This window comes from Oncorhynchus mykiss, chromosome 16 (assembly GCF_057628025.1).
Source record: "Oncorhynchus mykiss isolate SJ-2025 chromosome 16, ASM5762802v1, whole genome shotgun sequence".
Classification (NCBI taxonomy): domain Eukaryota; kingdom Metazoa; phylum Chordata; class Actinopteri; order Salmoniformes; family Salmonidae; genus Oncorhynchus; species Oncorhynchus mykiss.
Genome location: NC_143037.1, coordinates 8,923,305 through 8,950,000, shown reverse-complemented (window position 1 = coordinate 8,950,000; position 26,696 = coordinate 8,923,305). Strand labels below are relative to the sequence as shown.

The following is a 26,696-nucleotide window of genomic DNA, read 5'->3' as shown; positions in this document are numbered from 1 at the left end:
AGCTGCCCTACCAACAGGTAAAACAGTTCTTCCTTTCCTTATTTGACATATTATACTCTGTATATTATTTACTAATGAAATAAACACATGGACATACGTGCAGAAACAGGAGCTAGGGGACTCTCTCCATGGTTTCCTGCAGTACGGACTGTGTCTTGTGGCCAAATACAGAGACATCTTTCCCCCAACGCAGGACGCTAACCCTCGCCTACACACACTACTCAGGTACCCTGCTGCGAGTGTGTGTGTGTGTGTGTGTGTGTGTGTGTGTGTGTGCGTGTGTGTGTGTGCGTGTGTGCGTGTGCGTGCATGTGTGTCATATAGTATGTGTTTGAAACACATCTGATGAACAAACTGTGTGTTTTAGAATCCTGTCCCAGATATGTAAGACGCGGGCGTTTCAGAAGCTGAACCCGGCTCAGTTTGACCTGCACGACGAGGTCAATGACGCGGTGCACGTGAGTACATATCGAAAGACCACTTTTAAAGACTACAGTTAATATGGTATGAACTATCTGTTAAACGATCCACGGAGCTATGTTACTCTGTTGGACTGAAAGTCTTTGTTTTCCTCAGTCTGGTACACAGGAGTGGTTCTCCATTAAGAAGGGATTACACCAGCCCATGACCAAGGTAGGCTGCAGACAAACAAAGAGACCCCTCACACACATATCACATTCAAAAGAACATCAAGCATTTATTTACCCACATTCTGTAACTTTATCTCTCTTTCCATCCCCACCCTCCCCTTACCAGGACATGACAGAGACCGTGAGTGCCCTCTCGAAGCTGATAGGTGAAGTGCAGGAGGACATCAAGCACAACAAGGACAGCTGGAATAGAGTGTTTGTCAGGTAGGAGACACACAGTAGGAGACACACAGAACGACTGTATGGAGGGAGGTCACATTAGAGGGTTTATCAGGTAGGAGACAGACGACCACACAGAACGACTGTATGGAGGGAGGTCACATTATCTGTCTTGAATACGAAGAAGGTCTGACTGTTAATCACATGAATGGACTTGAATGGGTTTCTCTCTCTCTGTGTAGTGCTGTGCAGGTTGATGTGTTCACTATAGTCTACCAAAAGCTGGACTCCCTGGTAAGTGACTGTGAAAGATAACTGCATTACTCCCTACCTCTCTTACTCCCTCTCTCCACTGTGTAACTCACTGCTTCTCTCTCTCTCTGTCTCTGTGTCTCTCTCTCTCTCTCTCTCTCTCTCTTAGTTGGCGGGGGAGGTGAGGGATACCCTAAACCAACTGGAGGGTAAGATGGAGCAGAGTCTAGCCAATGGCTTGTTCCCTCTCTACCTGAGTCTACAGGCCATCCACAAAGACAAGGCCTTCCTACAGAAAAGGTCAGAGGTTACTCCCTTATACTACCTACTCAGTAGCAACAAACCCTGTTAGCTGCATGCATGCAAGTCCGCACTCAACTTTCTGCTGTTTTCCCCTTCAGTTAACACTATCAACATTTTGCTCAACTGTGGGAATTTTAATTGTAATATACCGAAACAAAATAAACTATGCTAGATTTAGTATGCAAAACTAACTATTCCATTGGCAAGCACGACTCAGGCCCGTACACAGACGGGGGGTCATAACCAACCAGAGCTGAAGGAGGCCTATATGCAAATAGCGATGGCCAAATATGTATCTGTGCCAGTCACTTTGAACTGGACTGTGTTTATAGCATGAGCGGTCGTGAGTTGATGCGCTTGTTTTGATATCAAAGCAAGAGCTGCATGTAGACAAGTGTGCACATTTGTTCATATCCTTTACTAGTTAGTGAGTTATTAGCCCAGTTATAGATCATTTGTAGTCAGCAATGGGAGAGTGGTTGCTTCCAACAAGAGCACAAAATGTATGCATTTCTAGCTATATTTGAAAAGCCAGTCAGGTATAGAGTTTTTTATGTCTTAAAGGGGCGGTGTTGTATTTTGAGACGGTCTTGAATAAGCTAAGTAGCCAATAGTCAGAGAGAAGCATCATTTGTCTCATTCTCTGTAATAATGGTATGGGAATAATAATGACATTTTATTTTGTGAAGTGATTTCTTCAGTCAGCTCCTTGTCTGAGGGACACGTGGAATAACAGGTTAAAGGTCAAGCCCTGCGTGTTTTTTCTTCTTCAAAAGTCTCATAGAATGTAGGCCTACATTGAACACCACACTGCTACTGTAGGCTGAACGATAGAACAGCTATTTCCATGTTAAAATGTTATGGGATACATTTTTCTCCATTGTTTTTGATGGTCGACCACTCTGGTAGTACTACATTATGATCAAATAGCCACAGTAGGCCACTTGGCAGTTTTCACAGTAAACACTTGACATTTGCTCAGTGACAAAAAAAATTTGAGTGAATGTTGCTCGGTAGTACAAATTACTCCCTTATACTATATACCCAGTACTACATACTACTCCCTGATACATACTCAGTACTTCACATTACTACACTATTTAGAACGGGGGCGGCAGGGTAGCCTAGTGGTTAGAGCGGTGGACTAGCAACCGGAAGGTTGCAAGTTCAAACCCCCGGATCTGCCCCTGAACAGGCTGCTAACCCACTAGGCCGTCATTGAAAATAAGAATTGGTTCTTAACTGACTTGCCTTGTTAAATAAAGGTCAAATAAAAATATACACTGAGTGGACAAAACATTAAGAACACCTTCCAAATATTGAGTTGTACCCTCCCTCCCCTTAGAACAGCTTCAGTTCAACAACACTTATATATTTTTTTCACCCAATGAAAAACACACAATCTATGTCTCAATTGTCCTAAAGGAGTATGGTAGCAGGTACCAGGCGCACCGGTTTGCGTCAAGAACTGTAATGCTCCTGGGTTTTTCACTCTCAACAGTTTCCTGTGTATCAAGAATGGTCCACCACCCAAAGGACATCCAGCCAACTTGACAAAACTGTGGGAAGCATTGGAGTCAACATGGGCCAGCATCTCTGTGGAATGCTTTTGACACCTTGTAGAGTCCATGCCCCGATGAATGGAGGCGGGGGGTGAAACTCAATATTAGGATGGTGTTCCTAATGTTTGGTACACTCAGTGTAGAGCTAAGGCTGTTGCTTTGTTTCAGTGTTAAACTGTTGGAGCTGACTAACTTCCATGAGGGCTTCCGTGAGGCGCTTCCCTATTGGTTGAACAAGGCCTTCAGCACCACTCAGGACAGGGTGGAGAGAGCTGTGCAGGTGGACCAGGTAACATACTGTAATAACATAACACCTAGTGAAGCAGTATAATTAAGCAGTAAGGCCCGACGGGATGTGGTATACGGCCAGTATACCACGGCTAAGGGCAGTTCTTAGGCAGGACGCATCGCAGAGTGGTATATTGGCTATCACAAACCCCCGAGGTGCCTTATTGCTATTACAAACTGGTTACCAACGTAATTAGAGCAGTACAAATAAATATTTTGTCATACCCGTGATATACGGTCTGATATACCACGGCTGTCAGCCAGTCAGCATTCAGGCTCGAACCAGCCCAGTTTATAGAATAGATACCAGGTAATATTTACTGTACACCTTGAAGCTATGTGAGATACTCAACCCGTCCCCCTACCAGGTAATATTTACTGTACACCTTGAAGCTATGTGAGATACTCAACCCGTCCCCCTACCAGGTAATATTTACTGTACACCTTGAAGCTATGTGAGATACTCAACCCGTCCCCCTACCAGGTAATATTTACTGTACACCTTGAAGCTATGTGAGATACTCAACCCGTCCCCCTACCAGGTAATATTTACTGTACACCTTGAAGCTATGTGAGATACTCAACCCGTCCCCCTACCAGGTAATATTTACTGTACACCTTAAAGCTAGTTGAGATACTCAACCCATCCACCCTCTCTTCCCCCAGCTGCAGCCGCTTCAGTCGGGGATGGTGCCCATCAAACACAGCTCATCAGCCGTAGACCTGGTGGCCTGTGTCCAGCCCATCTGTCAGCTGTGGGAGCAGCTCTCCTGGCCAGACCCTGAGGAGGCCTTCATGCTAATGGTCAAACTCACGGAGGTAGTGCATCACAAAAAAATGCATGATCATGCAAATACACATAGTATCTCATCATAATCAGACAAGAACGTGCTCTATCATACTTGGGGCTCCCGAGTGGAGCAGTGGTCTAAGACAAGAAGTGTCACCAGGTACTGACCTGGTTCAAATCCAGGCTGCATCACATCTGGCCGTGATTGGAGTAGTGCACAATTGACCCAGCATTGTCTGGATTTGGCTGGGGTGGGCCGTCATTGTAAATAAGAAGTTGTTCTTAATTGACTTGCCTTCCTTTTGTGTTATGATGATTAGGACTCTATGTATTGGGCTATAAAGGTATAAAATACACACATTTTGGTATACAATTGTTGGTATACAATATTTAGCTAATTTTAATGTGTTCATTAATGTGTTCAGGACGTGTGTAAGATTGTGGTGAACTACTGTCGTATCCTGAAGGAGCGGGTCAGAGAGCTGTCTGAGAACTCTGACCACAGCAGCGCTGTCAACAAGGTGAAGGAAAGAACCCTCCTCCTTCGTATCTCTTCCACTTTCATTCCTCTCTGCTCAATCTTTCTTCCCTCTTGTCCTCTCTATCTCCTTTTCTCTTAACTACATTCAAGTGAATGAATTGTGTTAATTGCCACCTCTGTGTCTCTCAATCTCACCCCTCCTCTCCTCCTCCTCCCTCCCTCCCTCCGCTCCCCTCCCTCCTCCAGCTGTGTGTAGTAGTGAATGACTTGGAACACCTGAGGTCGGTGCTGACCCGCCTGCCCCAGCAGCTCAACTGGGCAGCGCTTCGAGAACGCACACGTCACGTGATAGGGGACCCTCAGTTCCACAACGTGCTCCCCTCGCAGCTGCAGCATGCACAGGGGGTCCTCAGCAGAGAGATACGCTCTGCCTTAGAGACCGTTGGACGGAAGGTAGGAGGAGAGAGGGCTGGAGAGGGTATAGATGGAGCGCAGTCAAAAGAGACTCAGACCATATTGAGAAATTGGCCTATAATCCCATTCTTCAATCTAGAATTTCAAGTCTCTCTGTCTCTTTCTCTCTCTAGCTGAATTCAGACATTGAGACATACGTCCGCAGCATGTCTACTCGACGCAGACTCCCCTCCAAGTCCACTGAAGATGTAAGAAACTGTCATCATTAGCCATTTCCAATTCAGCGATACTGCATTTATAGACAACCATTTCCTTTTGTGTTATGATGATTAGGACTCTATGTATTGGGCTATCATGTCACATTACCTAGACTTGACCCTTTATCTCGAGAAATTAGAATGAAAGCAATAGAGTACCACAGTATGAGTCATAATACCCATAAAACCTAGCGGTCAAACAAGGAAATGGTTCCACTCGTTTTTTTCCATAGAGGATTTTAGAAACACTTAAAAAAGGGTTGTGTTTAGTGAAGGCTCACCCTGGTGTGATGTTTTGACAACCGTGTAAATCTCTCTAGGACAAGCTGACATTTGTCAATACATTCATCGGCCCCAAAATGAAACGCTAATTAGCTGCTAATATGGCTATCATACAGAACTACAAATGCCATGATGCTCTGGATGAGAGTGACGAATCGAGGCAAAGGTAAGAATCTCTGGATTAACGATCTAATATAAACTAAATTTAGGAATTCATAAATTGGCTACATCTGTTTAAATTGACAAATCTGTAAACTGTCTTGGGCAAGTTTTAAATTTTAAATGTCCACAATACCTGTTAGAAACGGTGTCAGGTAGAACCTGCAGGATTTTGTAGTTTTGAACGATGTCTACTTTGATGCTAATTATAATTTTAGAATTTAAGTATAAATAGAGCCGACTATATTGATAAAAGTCACCTTGTCCTATAGAGATTTACATGGTTAACAAAACCTCACACCAGGGTAAGACTTCACAAAACACACAAAACAAAGCCCTTATTATAAGGGTTTCTAAAATCCCCTATGGGAAAAACGATTGGAACCATTTCCTTGTTTGACCGCTAGGTTTTATGGGTATTATGACACTTCCACTGTGTGGCTTTATTGTCTGGTGGTGCTGGACCATCTGACATAAAAAAAATAAAATGGGAGAGTTTGTTAAAAACATTTTATTTAAAAGCTTTTCAAATCCAGGTCATGTGACATGATTGTCAGAAACACAGGGCCCTAGTTTACGATGGCTGATGTAAAACATGTCACTGTACTGCTCCTTACGTTCACCATCCCAGGCTGTGGTTCCTCTGATGAAATATCTGGAGAAAGAGCTGCAGTACATGAATGAGAACCTGGTCCAGGAGAACTTTAACAGGTGGATACACACACACACACACACACACACTCACCTGTGGTTCAACCAGTACTGAGGATGTATTACCCTCGGTGTTCTTAGAGCAGTGGTTTACAAGCTTTTTAAATATTTTAATCTCCCCCTTCCTTCCTTCCTTCCTTCCTTCCTTCCTTCCTTCCTTCCTCAGTCTGTTGACTCCATTGTGGACTAACTCCATAAGAACCTTATACCAGGTGGCTACACAGCAGAAACAAGAGGGAGGACTCATGGTGTTCTGTCAACGACTGCAGTACACACTCCAGGTTAGTATAGTACTGCAGTACACACTCCAGGTTAGTATAGTATTGCAGTACACACTCCAGGTCAGTATAGTACTGCAGTACACACTCCGGGTTAGTATAGTACTGCAGTACACACTCCAGGTTAATACTTTTCTTAAAGTACACACTTCAGGACAATTCTGACTGTGTTGCAGTGTCTGGAGCAGTGTTTTTATGCTGAGGGGAACGGACTGCCACTGGAGACCCTACACACAGACGACTACAAAGTGAGTTCATGTTGGTTACATTGCACAGTATATTGTTAGAACTTGGTTCTATAAGGGCCATGTAGAAAAAGGGTGACCTTGTGTTATGAACGCTGTACAATAACCCTCTCTCTTTCTGCGCTCTCCTCAATTCATTCAGACTCTGAAATCTCACTTGACACACAACTCTCTCAACTGCCAGCAGCTCATAGAGAAATTCCTGGATAGGAAAGTATGGGAACAGGTAAGAGTGTATTCTACTTGTGTTGTATAGCAGCGAAAAACCATAGCTATACAGAATACATTGGATTGAATCTGCATTTGTGTAACAGAAAGTTTACAGTGGAGAGAAGTATGGAGCGGTCACACTCATCGCATCCTACAGGAGGTCTGACCTTAGACTTAGAGTGGAAGTGTTGAATGCAGCTAATCTCCTACCCATGGACTCCAACGGTCAGTGGTTTCCTCTCCTTGTCCCTTTTACATCGATACAGATCAAAGCAAAGGACAAGACTGGTCTTCTTAAAGATCTGATATCTCCAGTGTCTCTCTCCCTCCTCTCCAGGTTCCAGTGATCCGTTTGTCCAGTTGTGTCTGGAGCCTCGTCATGTGTTCCCCGAGGTGGAGCCTCGCACCACCCAGATCAAGAACTGTGACCTCAACCCTCTGTTCGACGAGGCCTTCGAGTTGTAAGCCCTATAGCTCCAACTGCTGCCCTTTCCGTCGCTACATTGGTGGCAGCAGATAATCCAAGTCTCTCAGATCTTTGTTGAAAACATGTTAAGAGTTACAACCACCTTTTCCGCTTCAACCTTGTCTCCTACCATTTCCTACCCTCAGGAACTATACAGGTAATCAATCTCTCCCACATCCCCCTCTTTGTCTTCTTCTCCATGTACCCCCCTGCCTCCCTCCGTCAGTATGGTGTCAGTGGAGCAGTGTCAGGCTGCGGGGGCGTGTCTGGTGGTGACCGTGTTGGACTATGACACCCTGAGAACAGACGACTTCGAGGGGGAGGCCTTCCTGGCTTTGAGGGCAGTGCCGGGTGTCGGAGGGGGGCCAGGGCACCAGCCAGACCCTTCCCCGGCCCAGATACGCCTGCCGCTCACGCACCCCAAACCAAACGGTATGATCTGGAATTAAGTTGTGTGAAAATTAACACATACTTGCATGATACTGAAGCGTGCTCTTTTCGTCCAGATGACAGTATTCTGAAGCTGTTGGAGTCGAGGAGAGGAGAGAGGGAGGCCCAGGTGTTTGTGAAGAAACGCAGACAGAGAGAAAAACAGTCACAGGAGGAGAAACAATGAGCATAATAACAAAAATAGACATGTATTTTATTGTTCTATACCAAAACAGACTCAATTAAACACTGTTGGTGGATACAGTAAATGGATGGACTGTGTGCCAGGTGTGTGTCTGTGTATAGTGCCGGTGCTCTTCACAGTGATCATGTCTTTTCACCGGATAGCAACACAAGCACACACACCCCCTGCTGTATCCAAAGCAGAGGTGGTTCCTGATAACTGGTGTGGTCAGTGCATGGGGCAATTATGACATACAAAAACAATGTATATTTGACACCCGTTTGAAATACTGCAAAATATTAAAATGCTTACAAATGTCAATAATGCCCCGCCCCCCCCAAAAATTATACCTTTATTTTTTTTAAGTTGGTTGTTTGACAGAAACTAAATGTCATTTGAGTTAACGTGAAGCGCCTTGTTATTAAATTAAACTAATATACATAATTTCAAAGACTACACAATTGACTAGTATATTTTTCAAGATTGTGTTGTTAACATGCCCCCATCTTTCCAGTTAAAGAATATTACAGACAGAACCTGAGAGTCAGTCACGTACAGAAACTACTCGTAACACACACAGACTGCTTCATCCAAATAGTCTAAACGGGGCTGTCATTCCTTCATCTGTAATTTCTTTATAGACTTCCACCATATTCCCTTCCTGTACTTTCAGATCAGTGCAAAGGGAGAAGAAGCCTTTTTAAACTATTGAGATGCTTGCCTATTCCTCCTCTGACTAGAAGTCTCGTTAGCAAAAACTACTATAACTACTGACTTTGCCTTCACTTCTCTAGAAAAAAAGCATGAAAATTCTATGAAAAATAGTTTTTATTTTAACTGTAAAAAACGAAGGAATTGTACTCGCAGCAGTCTTCAACGGTGGTCCCTATCGCCTCGACAAGGTACTTGTGGAAAATAGTACGCAGCATCATCTGGATGTGTGTACAACAAAAGTTCAACATTTACCTTCTGCTACCATTTCTGTCAATCCATCTATGCATACAGTTTGACTCATACAATGGATAAATCAATTGTATGTTACCTCACCGAACGAACCGCAACTTCCTCTACAACGCAATTCTGCAAGGCAAACGAAGCGTTCCAATAAATGTACTTCTGGAGTGCCAAAACTTAATGACGCTGTCGGTGTGATCGAGGCATTAGGCCGTAGCATCATGGAACAGAGGTCAAGCGTGCCCTTTACTGACTCTGAGTCAGTTGTGTGGTTTAGTTCGTAATAGTGAAAGTCAGGTCTGTAGTGAGGAGAGCTGATCCCGAATCATTTCTTATGCACAGGCAGTGTTTTGAGTAAAAACATTTCTGATCTTGAATCATTTGACTATAGGGACAGCAGTCTGGTCTCTGGGTGAGGATATCTGATCTAGGATCAGAGGTAAGAAACAAAAGAGTATCTACCTATACTCCATAGCATTAGAACAACTGGTTTGGATCTGGTCTAAAGTCAGTCACTTAGTTTTAGGGTCTACTGGGCTGCTTTGAATAAGTGACTAGGGCTGGTCTGAGATCCGTGTTGGGGGATCCGCCGAGCTGCAGCTAGTTGAGGGGTTAGGTCAGGATAACTGATCCAGGGTCTGTTCTGGGCAGAGGGGGCACTCTGCAGAGCAGCTGTCACACTGCAGACCGTGTCTACAGGGCTGAGAGACTGAGCCCTGCCCTCCACACAGCACACAACACTGCCTCTGCTTTCTATACACCACCTGGATGGTGGGGTGAGAGGGAGGAGAAAAGAAGGAGAGAAAGAGAGAAGAATAAGAGAGAGAGACAAAAAGACAGAAAGAGAAAAGCCTGCTAGTTACTTGGGGGAATGTTTCACATCAACAAGCATGGCTCTGTGTGTATGTGAGCGTATCCCCTACCTGCTCCACGGTGTGTAGACATGTACAGAGCTGGGCCTGCAGACTGACCACACACTCTTCAGGCAGTCTGTTGATCAGCTGTAGCTGGTGCAGGGCCAGGTGGGGGTTTTCTCCTGTCCTCATGCTGTCCAGCGCCTCCTGGAGGAAGGAGGTCTGTCTCTGCGCCTCCTCCTCATCCTGCCTGGCACGCTCCGCTTGTAAAGCTAACCGACCGGACGAGCCACGAGCCTCGTCCGCATCCGACTTCAACGCCGCCCAAGCCTGAAGTGAGAGAGTGATGTAGAGAGGGAGGGTGATGTAGAGAGGGAGGGTGATGTAGAGAGGGAGGGTGATGTAGAGAGGGAGGGTGATGGGAGAAACATGAGAAAAAAGGGAGAGAGCGACAGAGCGATTAAAGGGGAAGGAAGAGAGACATTTCTGAAGACTGACCCTTTTATGGATTATTGGTGTATACACACACACACACACACACACACACACACACACACACACACACACACACACACCTCGTACCTGTGCTGTATGTTTCCAGGTGTGGCCCCAGTGTTTCAGTAGTCTGTTAGCATCGTCTAGTTCCTGTCTGACCCGGGCTGCCTCCATGCTCTGGCCCATAGACGGTAGCATGGCCGGCGGTGTACCGGGAGAACCCTGGCCTGACGGGTGCTCCCAGATACTACTGCTCATGCCATTCAGACCTGCAATACAGGAGACACATGAGAAATATTTATTAAGTTGAGGTGTCTCTAGAAAGTACGGGAAGATGTTGGGGCACATTTTTAAATCTCCTCTAATCTAACAGACAAATACAAGATCTAAAAATATGTTGACAAACCTAGAGAGCTATGAGATGGCCCCAAGAAGCTGCTTTCTGATTCGCCGGGCTGCGACAGATGAGCGGAGAAGAATGGTGACTGGTGGACTCTGATTGGTGGCGAGGGCGAGGGTGAGCTGAAAGGGGCGGAGCTGCAGAGGGATCCTGGGATGTTGACAGGAGCCGAACTCTTGAGCTGGTTCCCTCCTGCAAAATCAATCAACAATGTAATCAATCAAACATTACAATCACCTCAGGTGGGTGTGTGTATCTTGGCTCCATACCCACCCAGCATGGCTCGGGGCAGCGCTGAGCTGCTGTCCAGGCTTCTCTCCAGGGCAGACATCTCAAAGACATTCAGGTCCAGGTCATCCAGAGCTGACTCTATACATCACATCAACAATAACAAAACGTTAGTTACTCAGATCTGTCCCACACAAGGGCATCCATTTTGGTCACATGTGCTCCTAGATTTTTCTCTGTGCGACCTGACATTTTATTTTAGGAGCGTCAGTATCGACCAGGAAGAGAAATCTCCCGGATAGTAATAGTTGCACTAATAGTTTTCACTGGGCCGTTATTTCTGAGTGCCCTGGAGAAAAAAGCCAGCCAAAGCTTCCATCAATCCAAAGCTTACATGTAAAGAATATGAACGAAGGCATCGGGGATGTTTGTATTTCTGGTAACTTTACGAAGACGACACAGGAATCCCTCTGTCTACCACTTAGTGTAGCCAGCCAGTCATTTCTCAAGGCCTTCCCAGAAAACCTTCCAAATTACAAGTAGGCTTACCTGGCAGAATGATATGACATCATGATGATTAGTTTCAATCGGGTGGTCTTTTGTTTTTGCTAACTCTGCTATTGGACATGCAGTACAGCAACACTACCATCCAAACACCAGTTTCTTTAGGTGGGCAATTGACATTAAAAGGGCAACTATACCCTCCTAAATATTTATATATTTTTCTTCCCCAGACCTCAAAAGTGGTCTCCTAATGTGGTTTAAGCATTGTTGTGGACTTTGAACATCCATTTCTGTTGCTTTTCTATTTTTAAAAAAGTGTGATTTTGAGAGTGAAAACCAGAAAAACAATGGTGATATCCAAAACCCGGATAAATTGTGGATTTTGGTGTTATGGCGAATAAATGTATTAGCTGGTAAAATTCTGAGTGGCTGGTAGATTTTTTTAACCTACCTGCCAGTGGACCAAATAGTTTGTTTGTAAGGCCCTGTTCAAAAACCATGTCGACGGTCAGTTCCAAAACCATTCACTGGCATCAGTCTTGTTACCCCATTAGCTAGCTAGCTAACATCCTGGTTACTTTACCAGTATATCTAAACATCTGGGGGCACAGAAAGGAAAAAGGACAGCTTCTTTAGAAGATCAATGATCATAGCAATGAATGAGTGACTGAGCCCTTTTACATGTCACTCACAAACTTGACGCTCTTAAAGAGACAGTGTAGAATTTCCAATGTAATGAATCTCAATAGATAAATGCTTTTACACAATGTAGAAACTTATTCTACAAATGACTTTGCAGATTTTTCTATCAACATTTAGCTTTTTAATATAAACAAATGTCTTTACAGGATTAAATATTAGTTTCTAGAGCTCAACATGTGCCTCAAAAGTAGCTAGAATTAATTTGGGCCTCATACGCAATATCTCAATCAATTACAAAAATATATATTCTTGTGCTCCTAGATTGTATGTTGTGCTCCTAGATTGTATGTTGTGCTCCTAAATATTTTTAAGATGGGAGCACCAGTGCTACCAATGAAAATTTTTAATTTTAGAGCCCTGGTCCCATGGCAATCAAGTGATCCAGTGTCAATATTCTTTATAGATAACCTATGTAATTGCCCCTCAGGGATAAATATCATTTTTTAAATTTAATGGAATGTTAGGAAGTAAACTACAATAGTTAGGTATTTGTACAGTGACCAGCTCCTCTGACATTAAGAGTAATACGAGTTGAAAGAGTCTTCTGTGCCTACATGACTGACTCACCAACTACAGACTCGACGGTGTCGCTGGTGGGGTAGAAGGGCAGTGCGTTGGCATTCATGCCTGAGGAAAGGCCTGGTGCTCCGTGGTGGCCCTGGTGAAGGGGTCCTGGAGGGGCCGGGCTGGGAGGGGTGGCTGCCAGGCTGGAGGGAACACTGGAGGACAGACTCAGAGGACTACCCACTGGGAGGAACACCAGCAGGTCCTAGAGAGAGACAGATAGAGAAGGGTGGTGATACAATCATTATGCAGACTAACAGTGGGTTGGGTATAGTAATAGTATAGTTTGTTATAGTATAGCTATAGTATAGATAGTTAGAGTTAATTATAGTATAGATAGTTATGGTATAGTTAGTTATAGTATAGTTAGAGTAGAACTAGTTATAGTATACTTAGTTATAATATAGCTATAGTAGTTAGTTATAGAATAGTTAGCTAGTTATAGTATAGTTATACTAATAGTTATAGTTATAATAATAGTTATAGTATAGTTATACTAATAGTTATAATAATGGTTATAGTATAGTTATAATAATAGGTATAGTATAGTTACAATAATAGTTATAGTATAGTTATACTAATAGTTATAGTATAGTAATACTAATAGTTATACTAATAGTTATAATATACTTAGTTATAGTAATAGTAATACTAATAGTTATAGTATAGTAATACTAATAGTTCTAGTATAGTTAGTTATAGTAAGTTCTAGTATAGTTAGTTATAGTTCCAGTACATTTACAGTATAGTTATCTATAGTATAGTAATAGTATAGTTAGTTATAGTATAGCAATAGTTATAGTATAGCAATAGTATAGTTATAGTCAGTTACAGTATAGTAACAGTTATAGTATAGTTAGTTATAGTCAGGTATAGTATAGTAATAGTATAGTTTGTTAGTCAGTTATAGTATAGTCATAGTTATAGCATAGCAATAGTATAGTTGTAGTATAGTTAGTTATAGTAATAGTATAGTTTGTTAGTCAGTTATAGTATAGCAATAGTATAGTTAGTTAGTCAGTTATAGTATAGTAATAGTTATAGTATAGTTAGTTATAGTATATTAATAGTTATAGTAATAGTGTAGTTTGTTAGTCAGCCATAGTATAGTAATAGTATAGTTAGTTATAGTCCATTATAGTATAATATAGTTATAGTATAGCAATAGTTATAGTATAGTGAGTTATAGTCAGTTATAGTATAGTAATAGTTATAGTATAGTACTAGTTATAGTATTGTTAGTTATAGTCAGTTATCGTATAGTAATAGTCATATAGCATAGTTATAGTAATATTTATAGTATAGTTATATAGTTAGTTATAGTCCATTATAGTATAGTTATAGTATAGCAATAGTTATAGTATAGTAATAGTTATAGTATTGTTAGTTATAGTCAGTTATCGTATAGTAATAGTCATATAGCATAGTTATAGTAATATTTATAGTATAGTTAGTTATAGTATAGTCAGTTAAAGTATAGTTAGAGTATAGTTAGTTATAGTATAGTCAGTTAAAGTATAGTTATAGTATAGTTAGTTATAGTATAGTCAGTTAAAGTATAGTTAGAGTATAGTTAGTTATAGTATAGTCAGTTAAAGTATAGTTAGAGTATAGTTAGTTATAGTATAGTCAGTTAAAGTATAGTTAGAGTATAGTTAGTTATAGTAATAGTATAGTTGCACATTTTGGGGAATATTCAGAGGTGGAAACTTTCTGTGTGAATTAATGGGAATAAAACTGAAATATATGCAAATTAATATTAATACCATTAAAATGAAGATGTTTTTTTGCATTGGATATATTTACCATATCATATGGAGACAGAAACAAACATTTTACCTCATCAGTAGACATAATTGCAAATGATTAAATGCTTCCAAAAGAAATGCATTTTAAAAAATGTAGTTACGAATTGAACTTTAATTCAATTAGTTGACACTTCACATGGAACAACAAAAGAAAGGGACCATTGAATGATCCATCGCATCTCCTAAAAACGTTTTCAACATACATCTGTAAAATGATAGTCTAGAAACTAAAGCTTTGGTTGTCTTCCTCTCAGGCTTCCACGTCTTCTCCCTGGACCTCCTCAATGTTCACCTCTTGAACATCAGATTCTGTTGCGTGCTGTGGTGTGTGTCTTCCCAAACAAGGACCAGTTGCACTCTGAGGCGACTGACGTTGGTGGGATTCGGAGGATGATGGAGGCAACAGAGGAAAGAGCCTCAGAGCCACAAAGTCCCTTCCACCAGGTGGCTGATGAGATATGTTGGCACGACTGCCATATTGCATCTCCATCCCAAAGCCCTTACTTGGAAGTGTACTTCGCCAGACTGCCAAGAACCTTGCCCTCATCCAGGCCAAAGTGGCGAGACACGGTAGTGATGAGACCATAGGCCTTGTTGATATCTGCACCAGACAGGATGCTCTTGCCAGCATACTTGGGCTCCAACATGTACGCTGCGGCGTGTTTGGGCTTCAGGCAGAAGTCTTCACGCTTTTTGATGTATTTCAGAACTGCAGTTTCCTCTGCTTGGAGCAACAGTGAAGTGGGCAGGGCAGTACGGATTTCTTCTCTTACATCTGCAAGCAGAGTCTGAACATCAGACAGGATGGCATTGTCTCCCTCAATCCGTGCAATGGCTACTGCTATAGGTTTCAGGAGTTTCAGGCTGCTTATCACTCTCTCCCAAAATACATCATCCAGGAGGATCCTCTTGATGGGGCTGTCCATATCGGAAGACTGTGATATGGCCATTTCTTGGATAGACCCCTTCCCCTCCAGGAGACTGTCAAACATGATGACAACACCACCCCAAAGGGAGTTGATGGGCAGCTTCAATATGGTGCTCTTATTCTTCTCACTTCGCTTGGTGAGGTAGATTGCTGCTATAACTTGATGACCCTTCACATACCTAACCATTTCCTTGGCTCTCTTCTAGAGTGTATCCATTGTTTTCAGTGCCATGATGTCCTTGAGGAGCAGATTCAATGCATTAGCAGCACAGCCAATGGGTGTGAGTGTAGGACTCTCCACTTTAGACCAAGCAGCCTTCATGTTCGCAGCATTGTCTGTCACCAGTGCAAATACCTTCTGTGGTCCAAGGTCATTGATGACTGCCTTCAGCTTATCTGCAATGTAGAGACCGGTGTGTCTGTTGTGCCTTGTGTCTGTGCTTTTGTAGAATACTGGTTGAGGGGTGGAGATGATGTAGTTAATTATTCCTTGCCCACAAACATTCAACCACCAATCTGAGATGATTGCAATACAGTCTGCTTCCTCTATGATTTGCTTGACCTTCACTTGAACTCTGCATCCAGCAAATTAGTAGATAAAGCATGTCTGGTTGGAGGGGTGTATGCTTGGCGAAGAACATTCCGAAATCTCTTCCAATACACATTGCCTGTGAGCATCAGAGGTGAACCAGTTGCATACACAGCTCGAGCAAGACACTCATCAGCATTTCCCTGACTACGTTCCTCCATTGAGTCAAAAAAACATCTGATTCCAGGAGGACCACGAGCTGTTGCTATCGATAAGGTGTCTGATTCATCATTTTCACCTCAAATAGAAGTAGAGGGACTTTTGTCAGAGGTTGCTTGTTGTGAGCGCTGAGGGAACTTTATGCACTTGGCCTGCATCTGCATTTTTGCTGCACTCTTCACATATGATTTGGCACAGTATTTGCAATTGTACACAGCTTTTCCTTCTACATTAGCTGCAGTGAAATGTCTCCACACATCAGACAGTGCCCTGGCATTTTCCTGTAAAGATTAGAAAAAAATAAAATTTCATGTACAGATAAATAGTTAAGCAGTTAGATTAAACAACTCATTTGTAAGATACATTTTTTAAAATTAAACATGTATGGAAATAGGTGAATTAACACTCCTCAGTTAGCTGGCTCAAGCAAGCTAAAACCCACATGGTAGCAAAAACTAAATAGCATAAATTGTTAACAAGTTAGAAATGATTTAAACACACTTTGCTGTAGGCTCCTATTTACTAGTTAACAAAAAATCATGTATGTCATAAAATATATTCACCCGGCCCAGTACTGTAATCAAAACTTACCAGAAAGCATGTAGTCCTTGGCTCAGACAGTGTAGTTGTGTGGGCTCGATAACATCTCATTAGTGTGCAAGATCTTGAGAATCAACTGTACATGTGATGGAACAGTGCACTGTGCATGCAGAGGGTTACAATTCCATTGAATTGGGGATAGTTTAACCAACATATGCCACAATACCTAGAATTGCCTTATGTTTATCCCACAAAAAAAGGTTCACTGTTATAAGCTAACTTATTTGATTAATTTAAGTTAAATTCCCGGGCTTAATTTATCATGGAAAATTCCCAGAAAGTTTCCAACCCTTTGCAACCCTAGTTATAGTACAGTTATAGTATAGTTGGTATAGTACAGTTGGTATAGTACAGTTATAGTATGGTTGGTATAGTACAGTTATAGTATAGTTGGTATAGTACAGTTATAGTATGGTTGGTATAGTACAGTTGGTATAGTACAGTTATAGGATAGTTGGTATAGTACAGTTATAATATAGTTGGTATAGTACAGTTATAGTACAGTTGGTATAGTACAGTTATAGGATAGTTGGTATAGTACAGTTATAATATAGTTGGTATAGTACAGTTATAGTACAGTTGGTATAGTACAGTTGGTATAGTACAGTTATAGTATGGTTGGTATAGTACAGTTATAGTACAGTTGGTATAGTACAGTTATAGTACAGTTGGTATAGTACAGTTATAGAATAGTTGGTATAGTACAGTTATAGTATGGTTGGTATAGTACAGTTATAGTATAGTTGGTATAGTAGTTATAGTATAGTTTCTGCATTCAACAATGTGAAACAGCAAGACAACGAGACAGCGAGACGAGACAACGAGACAGCGAGACAACGAGACAGCAAGACAACGAGACAACGACAAGCTGGCTGAAGCAGCAACATACACTCTGACCAATAATGTGTAATTATATACTGAACAAAAATATAAATTCAACATGCAACAACAACAGTTTCATCATCTGTCCGGAGTGGCTGATCTCAGACGATCCCACAGGTGAAGAACCCGGATGTGGAGGTCCTGGGCTGACATGGTTACACGTGGTTTGCGGTTGTGAGGCCAGTTGGACGTACTGTTCAAATTCTCTCAAACTACGTTGGAGGTGGCTTATGGTAGAGAAATTAACATTAAATTCTCTGGCCACAGCTCTGGTGGTAATTCCCGCAGTCAGCATGCCAATGCTGACTGCCATCTGTGGCATTGTGTGACCAAACCACACATTTTAGAGTGGCCTTTTATTGTCCCCAGCACAAGGTGCACCTGTGTGTAATGATCATGTTGTTTAATCAGCATTTTGATATGCCACACCTGTGGATGGATTATCTTGGCTAAGGAGAAATGTTCACTAACAGGGACGTAAACACATTAGTGCACAAATTGAGAGAAAAACTTTTTGTGTATATGGAAAATTTCTAGGATCTTTTATTTCAGTTCATGAAACATGGAACCAACACTTTACATGTTGCGTTTATTTTTGCTCAATATAGTTTGTTAGAAGCTGGTTGTTTTGACAACAATAAAAAGGTACCTGTTTGCTGAGATGGTACGCCATTTCTCTGTTGCATTGCTCCATGGCAAAACTCTTCTGTTTTGCCTGGTCTTCCCTCTCGTACCCCGGTGCCCTACCGTACCCCCCCTCTCTAGCCCAGGGGGAGAGGGGTTCGCTTCCCACACACACGTCCTCACACAGCGACAGCACCTTCCCTAATAGGCCCTGCTCTGCCACACACAACCCCCCTAACGGGGTGAACGGCCCTCCAGACAGAGACCCAGACCTCCCACCTCGGCCCCCAGGACTGGGACATCCCTCATGGGCAGGGTAAGGGTCCAGCGGGCCTGGTGGGGAGCTGGGGGTCTGAAACAAGGGTTCTTCACTGATAGGGGGCTCTGGGGGACAAGAGGAGAAAAATAGTAGATAAGTTACTTACTACCATTATAAACTGGGTGATTCAAGTCCTGAATGCTGATTGGCTGACAGCTGTGATATATCAGGCCTTATACAATTGACTGCTTTAATTACATTAGGTAACCCGTTTATAATAGCAATAAGGCACCTCGGGGGTTTGTGAAATATGGCCAATATACCACGGCTAAGAGCTGTGTCCAAGCACTCCCCGTTGCGTCGCGCATAAGAACAGCCCTTAGCCGTAGTATATTGGCCATATACCACACCTCCTCTGGCCTTATTGCTTAATCAAACCACATGATTACGGGGTTGTCGTAGGACACTTACTGTTGTCTAGGTGTGCAAAGGCACAGAAGGGGCCTCTGGGGCAGCTGCCACACTGCTGCATGTCATTACACTTGGTGGATTTATAAATCTGGAGGGGAACATCAGACAAACAGTCACTGAACATAGAGTTCTGTCTCGTGTTCAGCAAATGGAGTTAACTGGCACAAACCTGCCAGCGCTACAAACGGACGACGTAGTTATGATTTGAGATGAGGATGGAGCTCAACACGTACCTCGGGGTGAAACTGCTGCTCGCTGCGTGTGTGGCAGTACTGGCAACCCTCTTCACCCTCACACTTACTGGGGTCTCCCCACTCCTCACTGTGCTTCACCGCTGGGCACGGCAGCGCTCTGGAGAGAGAAAGACCAAACTGAGGGTTTATAAGCCATATGACCTGTTTCTGTCAAATGGATGTGTGTATGTTTTGTACCTGTATTTGTGTTTGTGTAGACTACTCCTCCTGTTTGTCCCTGTGTTTGTGTGGACTACTCCTCCTGTTTGTCCCTGTGTTTGTGTAGACTACTCCTCCTGTTTGTCCCTGTGTTTGTGTAGACTACTCCTCCTGTTTGTCCCTGTGTTTGTGTGGACTACTCCTCCTGTTTGTCCCTGTGTTTGTGTTTGTGTGGACTACTCCTCCTGTTTGTACCTGTGTTTGTGTAGACTACTCCTCCTGTTTGTCCCTGTGTTTGTGTGGACTACTCCTCCTGTTTGTACCTGTGTTTGTGTAGACTACTCCTCCTGTTTGTCCCTGTGTTTGTGTAGACTACTCCTCCTGTTTGTCCCTGTGTTTGTGTAGACTACTCCTCCTGTTTGTCCCTGTGTTTGTGTTTGTGTGGACTACTCCTCCTGTTTGTCCCTGTGTTTGTGTGGACTACTCCTCCTGTTTGTCCCTGTGTTTGTGTGGACTACTCCTCCTGTTTGTCCCTGTGTTTGTGTGGACTACTCCTCCTGTTTGTCCCTGTGTTTGTGTAGACTACTCCTCCTGTTTGTCCCTGTGTTTGTGTAGACTACTCCTCCTGTTTGTACCTGTGTTTGTGTAGACTACTCCTCCTGTTTGTACCTGTGTTTGTGTAGACTACTCCTCCTGTTTGTACCTGTGTTTGTGTAGACTACTCCTCCTGTTTGTCCCTGTGTTTGTGTAGACTACTCCTCCTGTTTGTCCCTGTGTTTGTGTGGACTACTCCTCCTGTTTGTCCCTGTGTTTGTGTGGACTACTCCTCCTGTTTGTCCCTGTGTTTGTGTTTGTGTGGACTACTCCTCCTGTTTGTCCCTGTGTTTGTGTTTGTGTGGACTACTCCTCCTGTTTGTCCCTGTGTTTGTGTGGACTACTCCTCCTGTTTGTACCTGTGTTTGTGTAGACTACTCCTCCTGTTTGTCCCTGTGTTTGTGTGGACTACTCCTCCTGTTTGTCCCTGTGTTTGTGTGGACTACTCCTCCTGTTTGTCCCTGTACCTGTGTTTGTGTGGACTACTCCTCCTGTTTGTCCCTGTGTTTGTGTGGACTACTCCTCCTGTTTGTCCCTGTACCTGTGTTTGTGTGGACTACTCCTCCTGTTTGTCCCTGTACCTGTGTTTGTGTGGACTACTCCTCCTGTTTGTCCCTGTGTTTGTGTAGACTACTCCTCCTGTTTGTCCCTGTGTTTGTGTGGACTACTCCTCCTGTTTGTCCCTGTGTTTGTGTAGACTACTCCTCCTGTTTGTCCCTGTGTTTGTGTAGACTACTCCTCCTGTTTGTACCTGTGTTTGTGTGGACTACTCCTCCTGTTTGTCCCTGTGTTTGTGTGGACTACTCCTCCTGTTTGTACCTGTGTTTGTGTAGACTACTCCTCCTGTTTGTCCCTGTGTTTGTGTAGACTACTCCTCCTGTTTGTACCTGTGTTTGTGTGGACTACTCCTCCTGTTTGTACCTGTGTTTGTGTAGACTACTCCTCCTGTTTGTCCCTGTGTTTGTGTAGACTACTCCTCCTGTTTGTCCCTGTGTTTGTGTAGACTACTCCTCCTGTTTGTACCTGTGTTTGTGTGGACTACTCCTCCTGTTTGTCCCTGTGTTTGTGTGGACTACTCCTCCTGTTTGTCCCTGTGTTTGTGTAGACTACTCCTCCTGTTTGTCCCTGTGTTTGTGTGGACTACTCCTCCTGTTTGTACCTGTGTTTGTGTGGACTACTCCTCCTGTTTGTCCCTGTGTTTGTGTAGACTACTCCTCCTGTTTGTCCCTGTGTTTGTGTAGACTACTCCTCCTGTTTGTCCCTGTGTTTGTGTGGACTACTCCTCCTGTTTGTCCCTGTGTTTGTGTAGACTACTCCTCCTGTTTGTCCCTGTGTTTGTGTGGACTACTCCTCCTGTTTGTCCCTGTGTTTGTGTGGACTACTCCTCCTGTTTGTCCCTGTGTTTGTGTGGACTACTCCTCCTGTTTGTCCCTGTGTTTGTGTGGACTACTCCTCCTGTTTGTCCCTGTGTTTGTGTAGACTACTCCTCCTGTTTGTCCCTGTGTTTGTGTAGACTACTCCTCCTGTTTGTCCCTGTGTTTGTGTTTGTGTAGACTACTCCTCCTGTTTGTACCTGTGTTTGTGTAGACTACTCCTCCTGTTTGTCCCTGTGTTTGTGTAGACTACTCCTCCTGTTTGTCCCTGTGTTTGTGTGGACTACTCCTCCTGTTTGTCCCTGTGTTTGTGTGGACTACTCCTCCTGTTTGTCCCTGTGTTTGTGTGGACTACTCCTCCTGTTTGTACCTGTGTTTGTGTGGACTACTCCTCCTGTTTGTCCCTGTGTTTGTGTAGACTACTCCTCCTGTTTGTACCTGTGTTTGTGTAGACTACTCCTCCTGTTTGTCCCTGTGTTTGTGTGGACTACTCCTCCTGTTTGTACCTGTGTTTGTGTGGACTACTCCTCCTGTTTGTACCTGTGTTTGTGTGGACTACTCCTCCTGTTTGTCCCTGTGTTTGTGTGGACTACTCCTCCTGTTTGTCCCTGTGTTTGTGTTTGTGTGGACTACTCCTCCTGTTTGTCCCTGTGTTTGTGTGGACTACTCCTCCTGTTTGTACCTGTGTTTGTGTGGACTCCGCCTCCTGTCTTTGCTGTTGTGGTAGTAGGGACAGGCGTAACCTTGGCGACACAAACGAGGAGGTTTTTTACACAGATCTGTCTTGTAGTGGGACAACACATAGTTGTTATCTACAGAGAGAGAGAGGAATGTATTAGCATTGGAATCATGGCCTTCATATAGAATCTTCCTAGATGAGTTAAAAGATGTGTATTGCGTGTGTATAGCCGTACTCTGCCAACGGGTTCCTCACTCAAGATCTTCTCAATGAGGGTGGTACTAGCCACCAGCCTGTCCCCCCCTCCTCCCTCTGCAGCCCCCGACCCCTCCTGAGATTCCATCACCTGCACCTCCCTTGAGAGGGGGAGAGGGACGTCATGGCAACGAGACCAGTTAAAAACAGAACAATGAAACAGACAAAAGAGCATTGAGATTGAGAGACCCCGTCTCCGGCTTTGGGTCATTATATTTGTATGACGCGTCTCCACTCTACCTGACGTCGTAGACGGGACATCGTAGGTCATGTGATCCGTGTGCGAAGGCGCAGTGGGAGCCGTTCTTACCGCAGTGGCCCTTCCCGTCCGTCTCGTGGATACAGGAGCCCGTCTTATAGTACCTCAGATGATACCGCCGCTCTGTGTCGCCCGCCGTACCATGCAGAAACAGACATCTGGAAATCACACCGTTGAGAGATACAATTATTGTATTGTCAATTATTTTTTTTAAAAACATACAGGGGGAAAAAACAACACATCTTGATGGGTCACGTGATATTGGCTCAGAGCCACCGTCTGCATCATTAGCATTCCCCCTGTGTGTGTTAATGGGCTAGGTGTGAGAAAGTGAAGTGTTAGCACTTCTCCTGATCTGACTGAGTTATGGGGAGAGTGGTGTTGCTTTCAGCTGCAAAGCACTGCAGTCGACAGCCATCACTTCAGCTATTCACCGGGATGGTTACAGGTGCTAGAATCGTTAGTGGGTGTATTCTCTCACCTCATTGATAAACAGTAACCTCAATCTGAAAATAAATCCCAATCCCAGGTGCTTTACTATGCAATGTAGAGCATGTTCAGTATATATTCATGTAGGGAACTCAAGGATTGACCATTCTTTTGCCCCAAAAACATTGTTTTTTATTGAAGAAAACAAGAGTGTCTCTGTCTATCTGAGTACCAATACATGAAATCATTTAAAAAAAAATCCTTGGTACCCCACCCCAGCACACAGACAAACACTCTCTCTCTCTGACACACACTCACTCGTCCGCATCAGGGCAGGTGCCTGTGCTCTCGTCGTATTTGGTACAGTAGACGTCTGGGCTGTAGTTGAAGGTTCCGTCCCGCCTGCGGATGGGTCTGCGGCGCCGCTGGTTCAGGAAGTGCCAGTGGAAGCAGGAAAAGGGTCGGTGCTGGGTACACTTGTGCTGCACGAACAGAGGACACTGTTCTGTCCTGAACTCCTTCAGATACCTGCATGGAGGGGGGCAGAGAGGGAAAGAGAGGTTGTCGGTGATGATTGATTAATGACTAGTGTATTAGTGTATGTCTTATATTTGACACCAAACGATAACTATAGCAAGCTGCAGGAGTCATAGAAACTGTCGCTCTCTTACTCTCTCTCTCTCAAAAAAAAAAAAACAGACACACACAAAGATAACTTATGAACCAATTATAGGTCATTAGACCAACCATTAAATCAAATATTATTAGAGTCTTACATTGTAATTGTATTGCATATTATAATATCCAGACACAAAATGTTAACTCAGGTCAACTCTACTTATGGATAACACTGACAGCTCCCCAAACAGTCCACCTCTGCCTATCCAAAACATACCAACTCAGTCACCAGTAGGCCTCTAGAACGGGTACACATTCATCCAAACCTGAGATAACTGAGAGAATACTTTAATTCAAATACGACAGGATCAACTGACCTAATTCTCTTAACCTCAGTGGTGTTTTGGTATGTTTACTTACACACGTGAAGTTGTGTGTGGTCTACGTACGTGTAGTGTTGAGGTTTCTCAGGCTGTACGTGCAGGACGTTGGCGGGAGACGTCGTGCCTCCTGCGGGCGAGGAGGAGGAAGGTCCACCGGTGGTCGTAGTCACCGACGAGGACGGAGGCTGTGTATGTGTTTTCGACATATTTTCCCTCTTTCTAGCCTTCCTACCCGCGTCCTGTATCCAGTGTGCGACGAAGTCCGCATTCTTTACTGTTGTACGCTTGCGCCTGGTACCAGGAAGTGTAAGCGAAGATACAGTACCACAGATTGAACCAGATATTTCACCGGATGTATAAATGTGAAGCGTTCGGGTGGCGTTTCCACTCACTACCAAATCTCTGACGAGAGGAAGCCCAGTGGCCGGCAGTGGGAAAAGAGCGAGCAATATTTTATTCTTCTATGATATACTGGCGGTCCGCAAACAAACGTTTAAAGTGTATGCCGCCACCTACTGTGCTGGAGTGTGTGGGTAATCACGATTTACAACATTTCTAAAACCTCTTACCTAACTCAGTACTTCTGAGAAAATAAAAAAGAGCCCTACTAACTTCTAATAGACCCTCCCCCATTCCGAAAATCGCTTCCAAACCTCTCCAACCCTGTTCTACCTCAATGACCCTACACTTCAATCTTTCCCTCTCTTCAACATACTTACAACAATATAACAACACATGCTCCACCATTTCATCGACCATACACTCCATGCACAAACCATTCACATGCTTGCCAACCAGATGTCATGATGAGTTCAATGTACAATGTCCTAAGCGCAATTGAGCAAACACGACATCTTCCTTCCTAATCTGACCTTTGAATCTTGGTCCACCGACCTTTCTTCGAAGGGCATGTAAATGCCGGCTCTTGGGCTCAGAGTCCCATCTCTTCTCCCGCACATCTATCAAAAATGTCTCAAATCTTACATTTGACATCACCTCTAGCCAGTGGAAGATTCATATAAATTGTATATTGTTTCAAAGCTCTTTTGGCTAACTGGTCTATAATATAATTCTCTTCAACACATGAATGTGCTGGAACACAGCAGAATCTCACTACTACACCCAGTCTCTCAATTCTCCATAATAACATGAATACCTCCAATAGTAGGTGACTCCTATTAGATTTACCAGATGATAAACTATTCAATACAGACAGAGAATCTGAGCATACTATAATTCTAACAGGTTGTACGTCCTCTACCCACTGGAGGGCAACTATTATCATCAGCAGTTCAACTGAGTACACTGACAATAACTCTGTTAGTCTTCTACATATCTACACATCAAATTACAGAATGTAAACGCCTGCTCCTGTGCTCCACTATCTGGGTCCTTGGATCCATTTTTGAAAAGCGGTAGAAAAGCATAAAAACTTCTACCAATGTAATTGTCAACCAGTTTCCCTTTATCACTGACTTCTGACCAATCTTTTCTTTTTCTCTACCAAGGCTAGATCAACAACAGGATCTGGGAGTAACCATGGAGGAACGTCCCCTATCACCACAGAAGGGCCAACCTCCAACTCCCTCAAAACCACTCTCATCAGCAAGCTTTCCAACTGTCCAACCAAAACCACTGCCTTGTCTACTAGCAGTCATCTAGAACAGTAGCAGTGTGAGGCTCAAGCCTTTCAACCTAACTCAATAAGCTAATGACCTTTTTTTTTTACGCCATATATCCAAGGGAATCTCACCTGCCTCCACTAGTAAGGCACATACAGATGTTGATTTGAATGCACCAATGCATATCCTTTATAGCGCTACACTGGATTCTGTCCAGCCTGTGAAGCCTACTCGCTGCCGTTGTTCCATAATAAAGACAGTAGTCATTACTTCTTTCATGACCAGAGTTTTTTCAACCTCATTGCTCACCTTTTCTAATGCATCCAAAGTAGCTCTACCTTTACGGAATCCACTTTGACATTGACCCAATAAACCTCTATGTTCCAGGAAACATGACAAATCTATTTATTGTCATATTTTCCATCAGTTTACACAAGTTAAAGGTCAGTGCTATTGGTCTATAACTATCAGCACCATGAAGGGTCCTTTACCAGGCTTAACATAAGGTCATATTACTGCACGTTACCAACCAGAAGGTATAACCCCCTCACTCCAAATCTTGTTAAATAATCTCAGGAGAACATGCATGACCTCATCATGTTGATGCTTAAACATTACATAGCACAAGTGATCATGACCTGGGGCTGTATATCCACACCCTATTAAGGCTAAACGCATCTCATGTATGGTAAAAACAGCATCCAAAGAAGAGTCAACAGTATCCCTTTCTTATACACACTAACATGAGTATTTAAAATCTCCACACCTGCGCTGCTTGTGTTCTTCATCCAAAGTTGCTATGTAACCTAGCAAATGTCTTCCCCAACAAGTCAGCTTTTTCTTCTTCAGTTACAGACATTTTTTGACCCACAACCAAATCTGGAATTCGAGAGGACCTGCTACTTCCAGTCATCTTCTTCAACATAGACCATACACCCCCCCCCCCCCCCC

The 26,696-nt window shown here is 43.4% G+C and overlaps 2 protein-coding genes across 6 annotated transcripts in view; one reads left to right on the top strand and one right to left on the bottom strand.

Annotated features, from left to right (window-relative positions):
• LOC110491319 (protein unc-13 homolog D) overlaps window positions 1–8,576 on the top strand; it is a 15,687-nt gene extending 7,111 nt beyond the window's left edge. The window contains exons 15-34 of one of the 2 annotated variants that reach the window (XR_016487110.1): window positions 1–17; window positions 104–225; window positions 368–458; window positions 577–633; window positions 757–854; window positions 1,052–1,103; window positions 1,231–1,933; window positions 2,523–3,215; window positions 3,881–4,033; window positions 4,430–4,525; window positions 4,732–4,938; window positions 5,073–5,147; window positions 6,229–6,308; window positions 6,475–6,589; window positions 6,763–6,834; window positions 6,974–7,057; window positions 7,146–7,266; window positions 7,379–7,502; window positions 7,734–7,939; window positions 8,014–8,209. The exon at window positions 1–17 is cut by the window's left edge and continues 101 nt beyond it. Coding sequence is in view for 1 of the 2 variants with exons in the window: in XM_036946100.2 (XP_036801995.1) it covers window positions 1–17; window positions 104–225; window positions 368–458; window positions 577–633; window positions 757–854; window positions 1,052–1,103; window positions 1,231–1,361; window positions 3,095–3,215; window positions 3,881–4,033; window positions 4,430–4,525; window positions 4,732–4,938; window positions 5,073–5,147; window positions 6,229–6,308; window positions 6,475–6,589; window positions 6,763–6,834; window positions 6,974–7,057; window positions 7,146–7,266; window positions 7,379–7,502; window positions 7,734–7,939; window positions 8,014–8,123 (2,132 nt within the window). In the remaining variant the exon portion in view is untranslated. Of the gene's footprint in view, window positions 18–103; window positions 226–367; window positions 459–576; window positions 634–756; window positions 855–1,051; window positions 1,104–1,230; window positions 1,934–2,522; window positions 3,216–3,880; window positions 4,034–4,429; window positions 4,526–4,731; window positions 4,939–5,072; window positions 5,148–6,228; window positions 6,309–6,474; window positions 6,590–6,762; window positions 6,835–6,973; window positions 7,058–7,145; window positions 7,267–7,378; window positions 7,503–7,733; window positions 7,940–8,013 lie in introns of both variants that reach the window. The other variant, XM_036946100.2, reaches the window with a different exon arrangement.
• Window positions 8,130–26,696, bottom strand: LOC110492817 (RING finger protein unkempt homolog). Of its 4 annotated transcripts, XM_090201854.1 has the most exons (14): window positions 24,190–26,696; window positions 23,441–23,650; window positions 22,675–22,851; window positions 22,420–22,535; window positions 22,183–22,312; window positions 19,375–19,492; window positions 19,142–19,229; window positions 18,437–18,795; window positions 12,825–13,026; window positions 11,097–11,192; window positions 10,830–11,015; window positions 10,511–10,692; window positions 9,998–10,258; window positions 8,130–9,838 (listed from the first exon to the last, which is right to left on the bottom strand). In XM_090201854.1, the coding sequence occupies exons 1-14, from the start codon at window positions 24,327–24,329 to the stop codon at window positions 9,692–9,694; spliced, it is 2,412 nt and encodes an 803-aa protein (XP_090057980.1). In that variant the 5' UTR covers window positions 24,330–26,696; the 3' UTR covers window positions 8,130–9,691. The 4 variants fall into 4 exon arrangements, with proteins under 4 accessions (XP_090057980.1, XP_090057977.1, XP_090057978.1 ...); XM_090201851.1 differs by lacking the exon at window positions 22,420–22,535 and having other exon boundaries at window positions 24,190–25,508; XM_090201852.1 differs by lacking the exon at window positions 22,420–22,535 and having other exon boundaries at window positions 24,161–24,487.

Excerpts from the sequence above, each read along its gene's own strand:
- LOC110492817 (XM_090201854.1), bottom strand. The coding sequence starts at position 24,329 with ATGTCGAAAACACATACACAGCCTCCGTCCTCGTCGGTGACTACGACC. Across the intron at positions 19,230-19,374 it reads AGCAGCAGTTTCACCCCGAG|ATTTATAAATCCACCAAGTG; the intron begins GTACGTGTTGAG and ends GTTCCCCTCCAG. Across the intron at positions 9,839-9,997 it reads GTCTACACACCGTGGAGCAG|GTGGTGTATAGAAAGCAGAG; the intron begins GTAGGGGATACG and ends CCCACCATCCAG.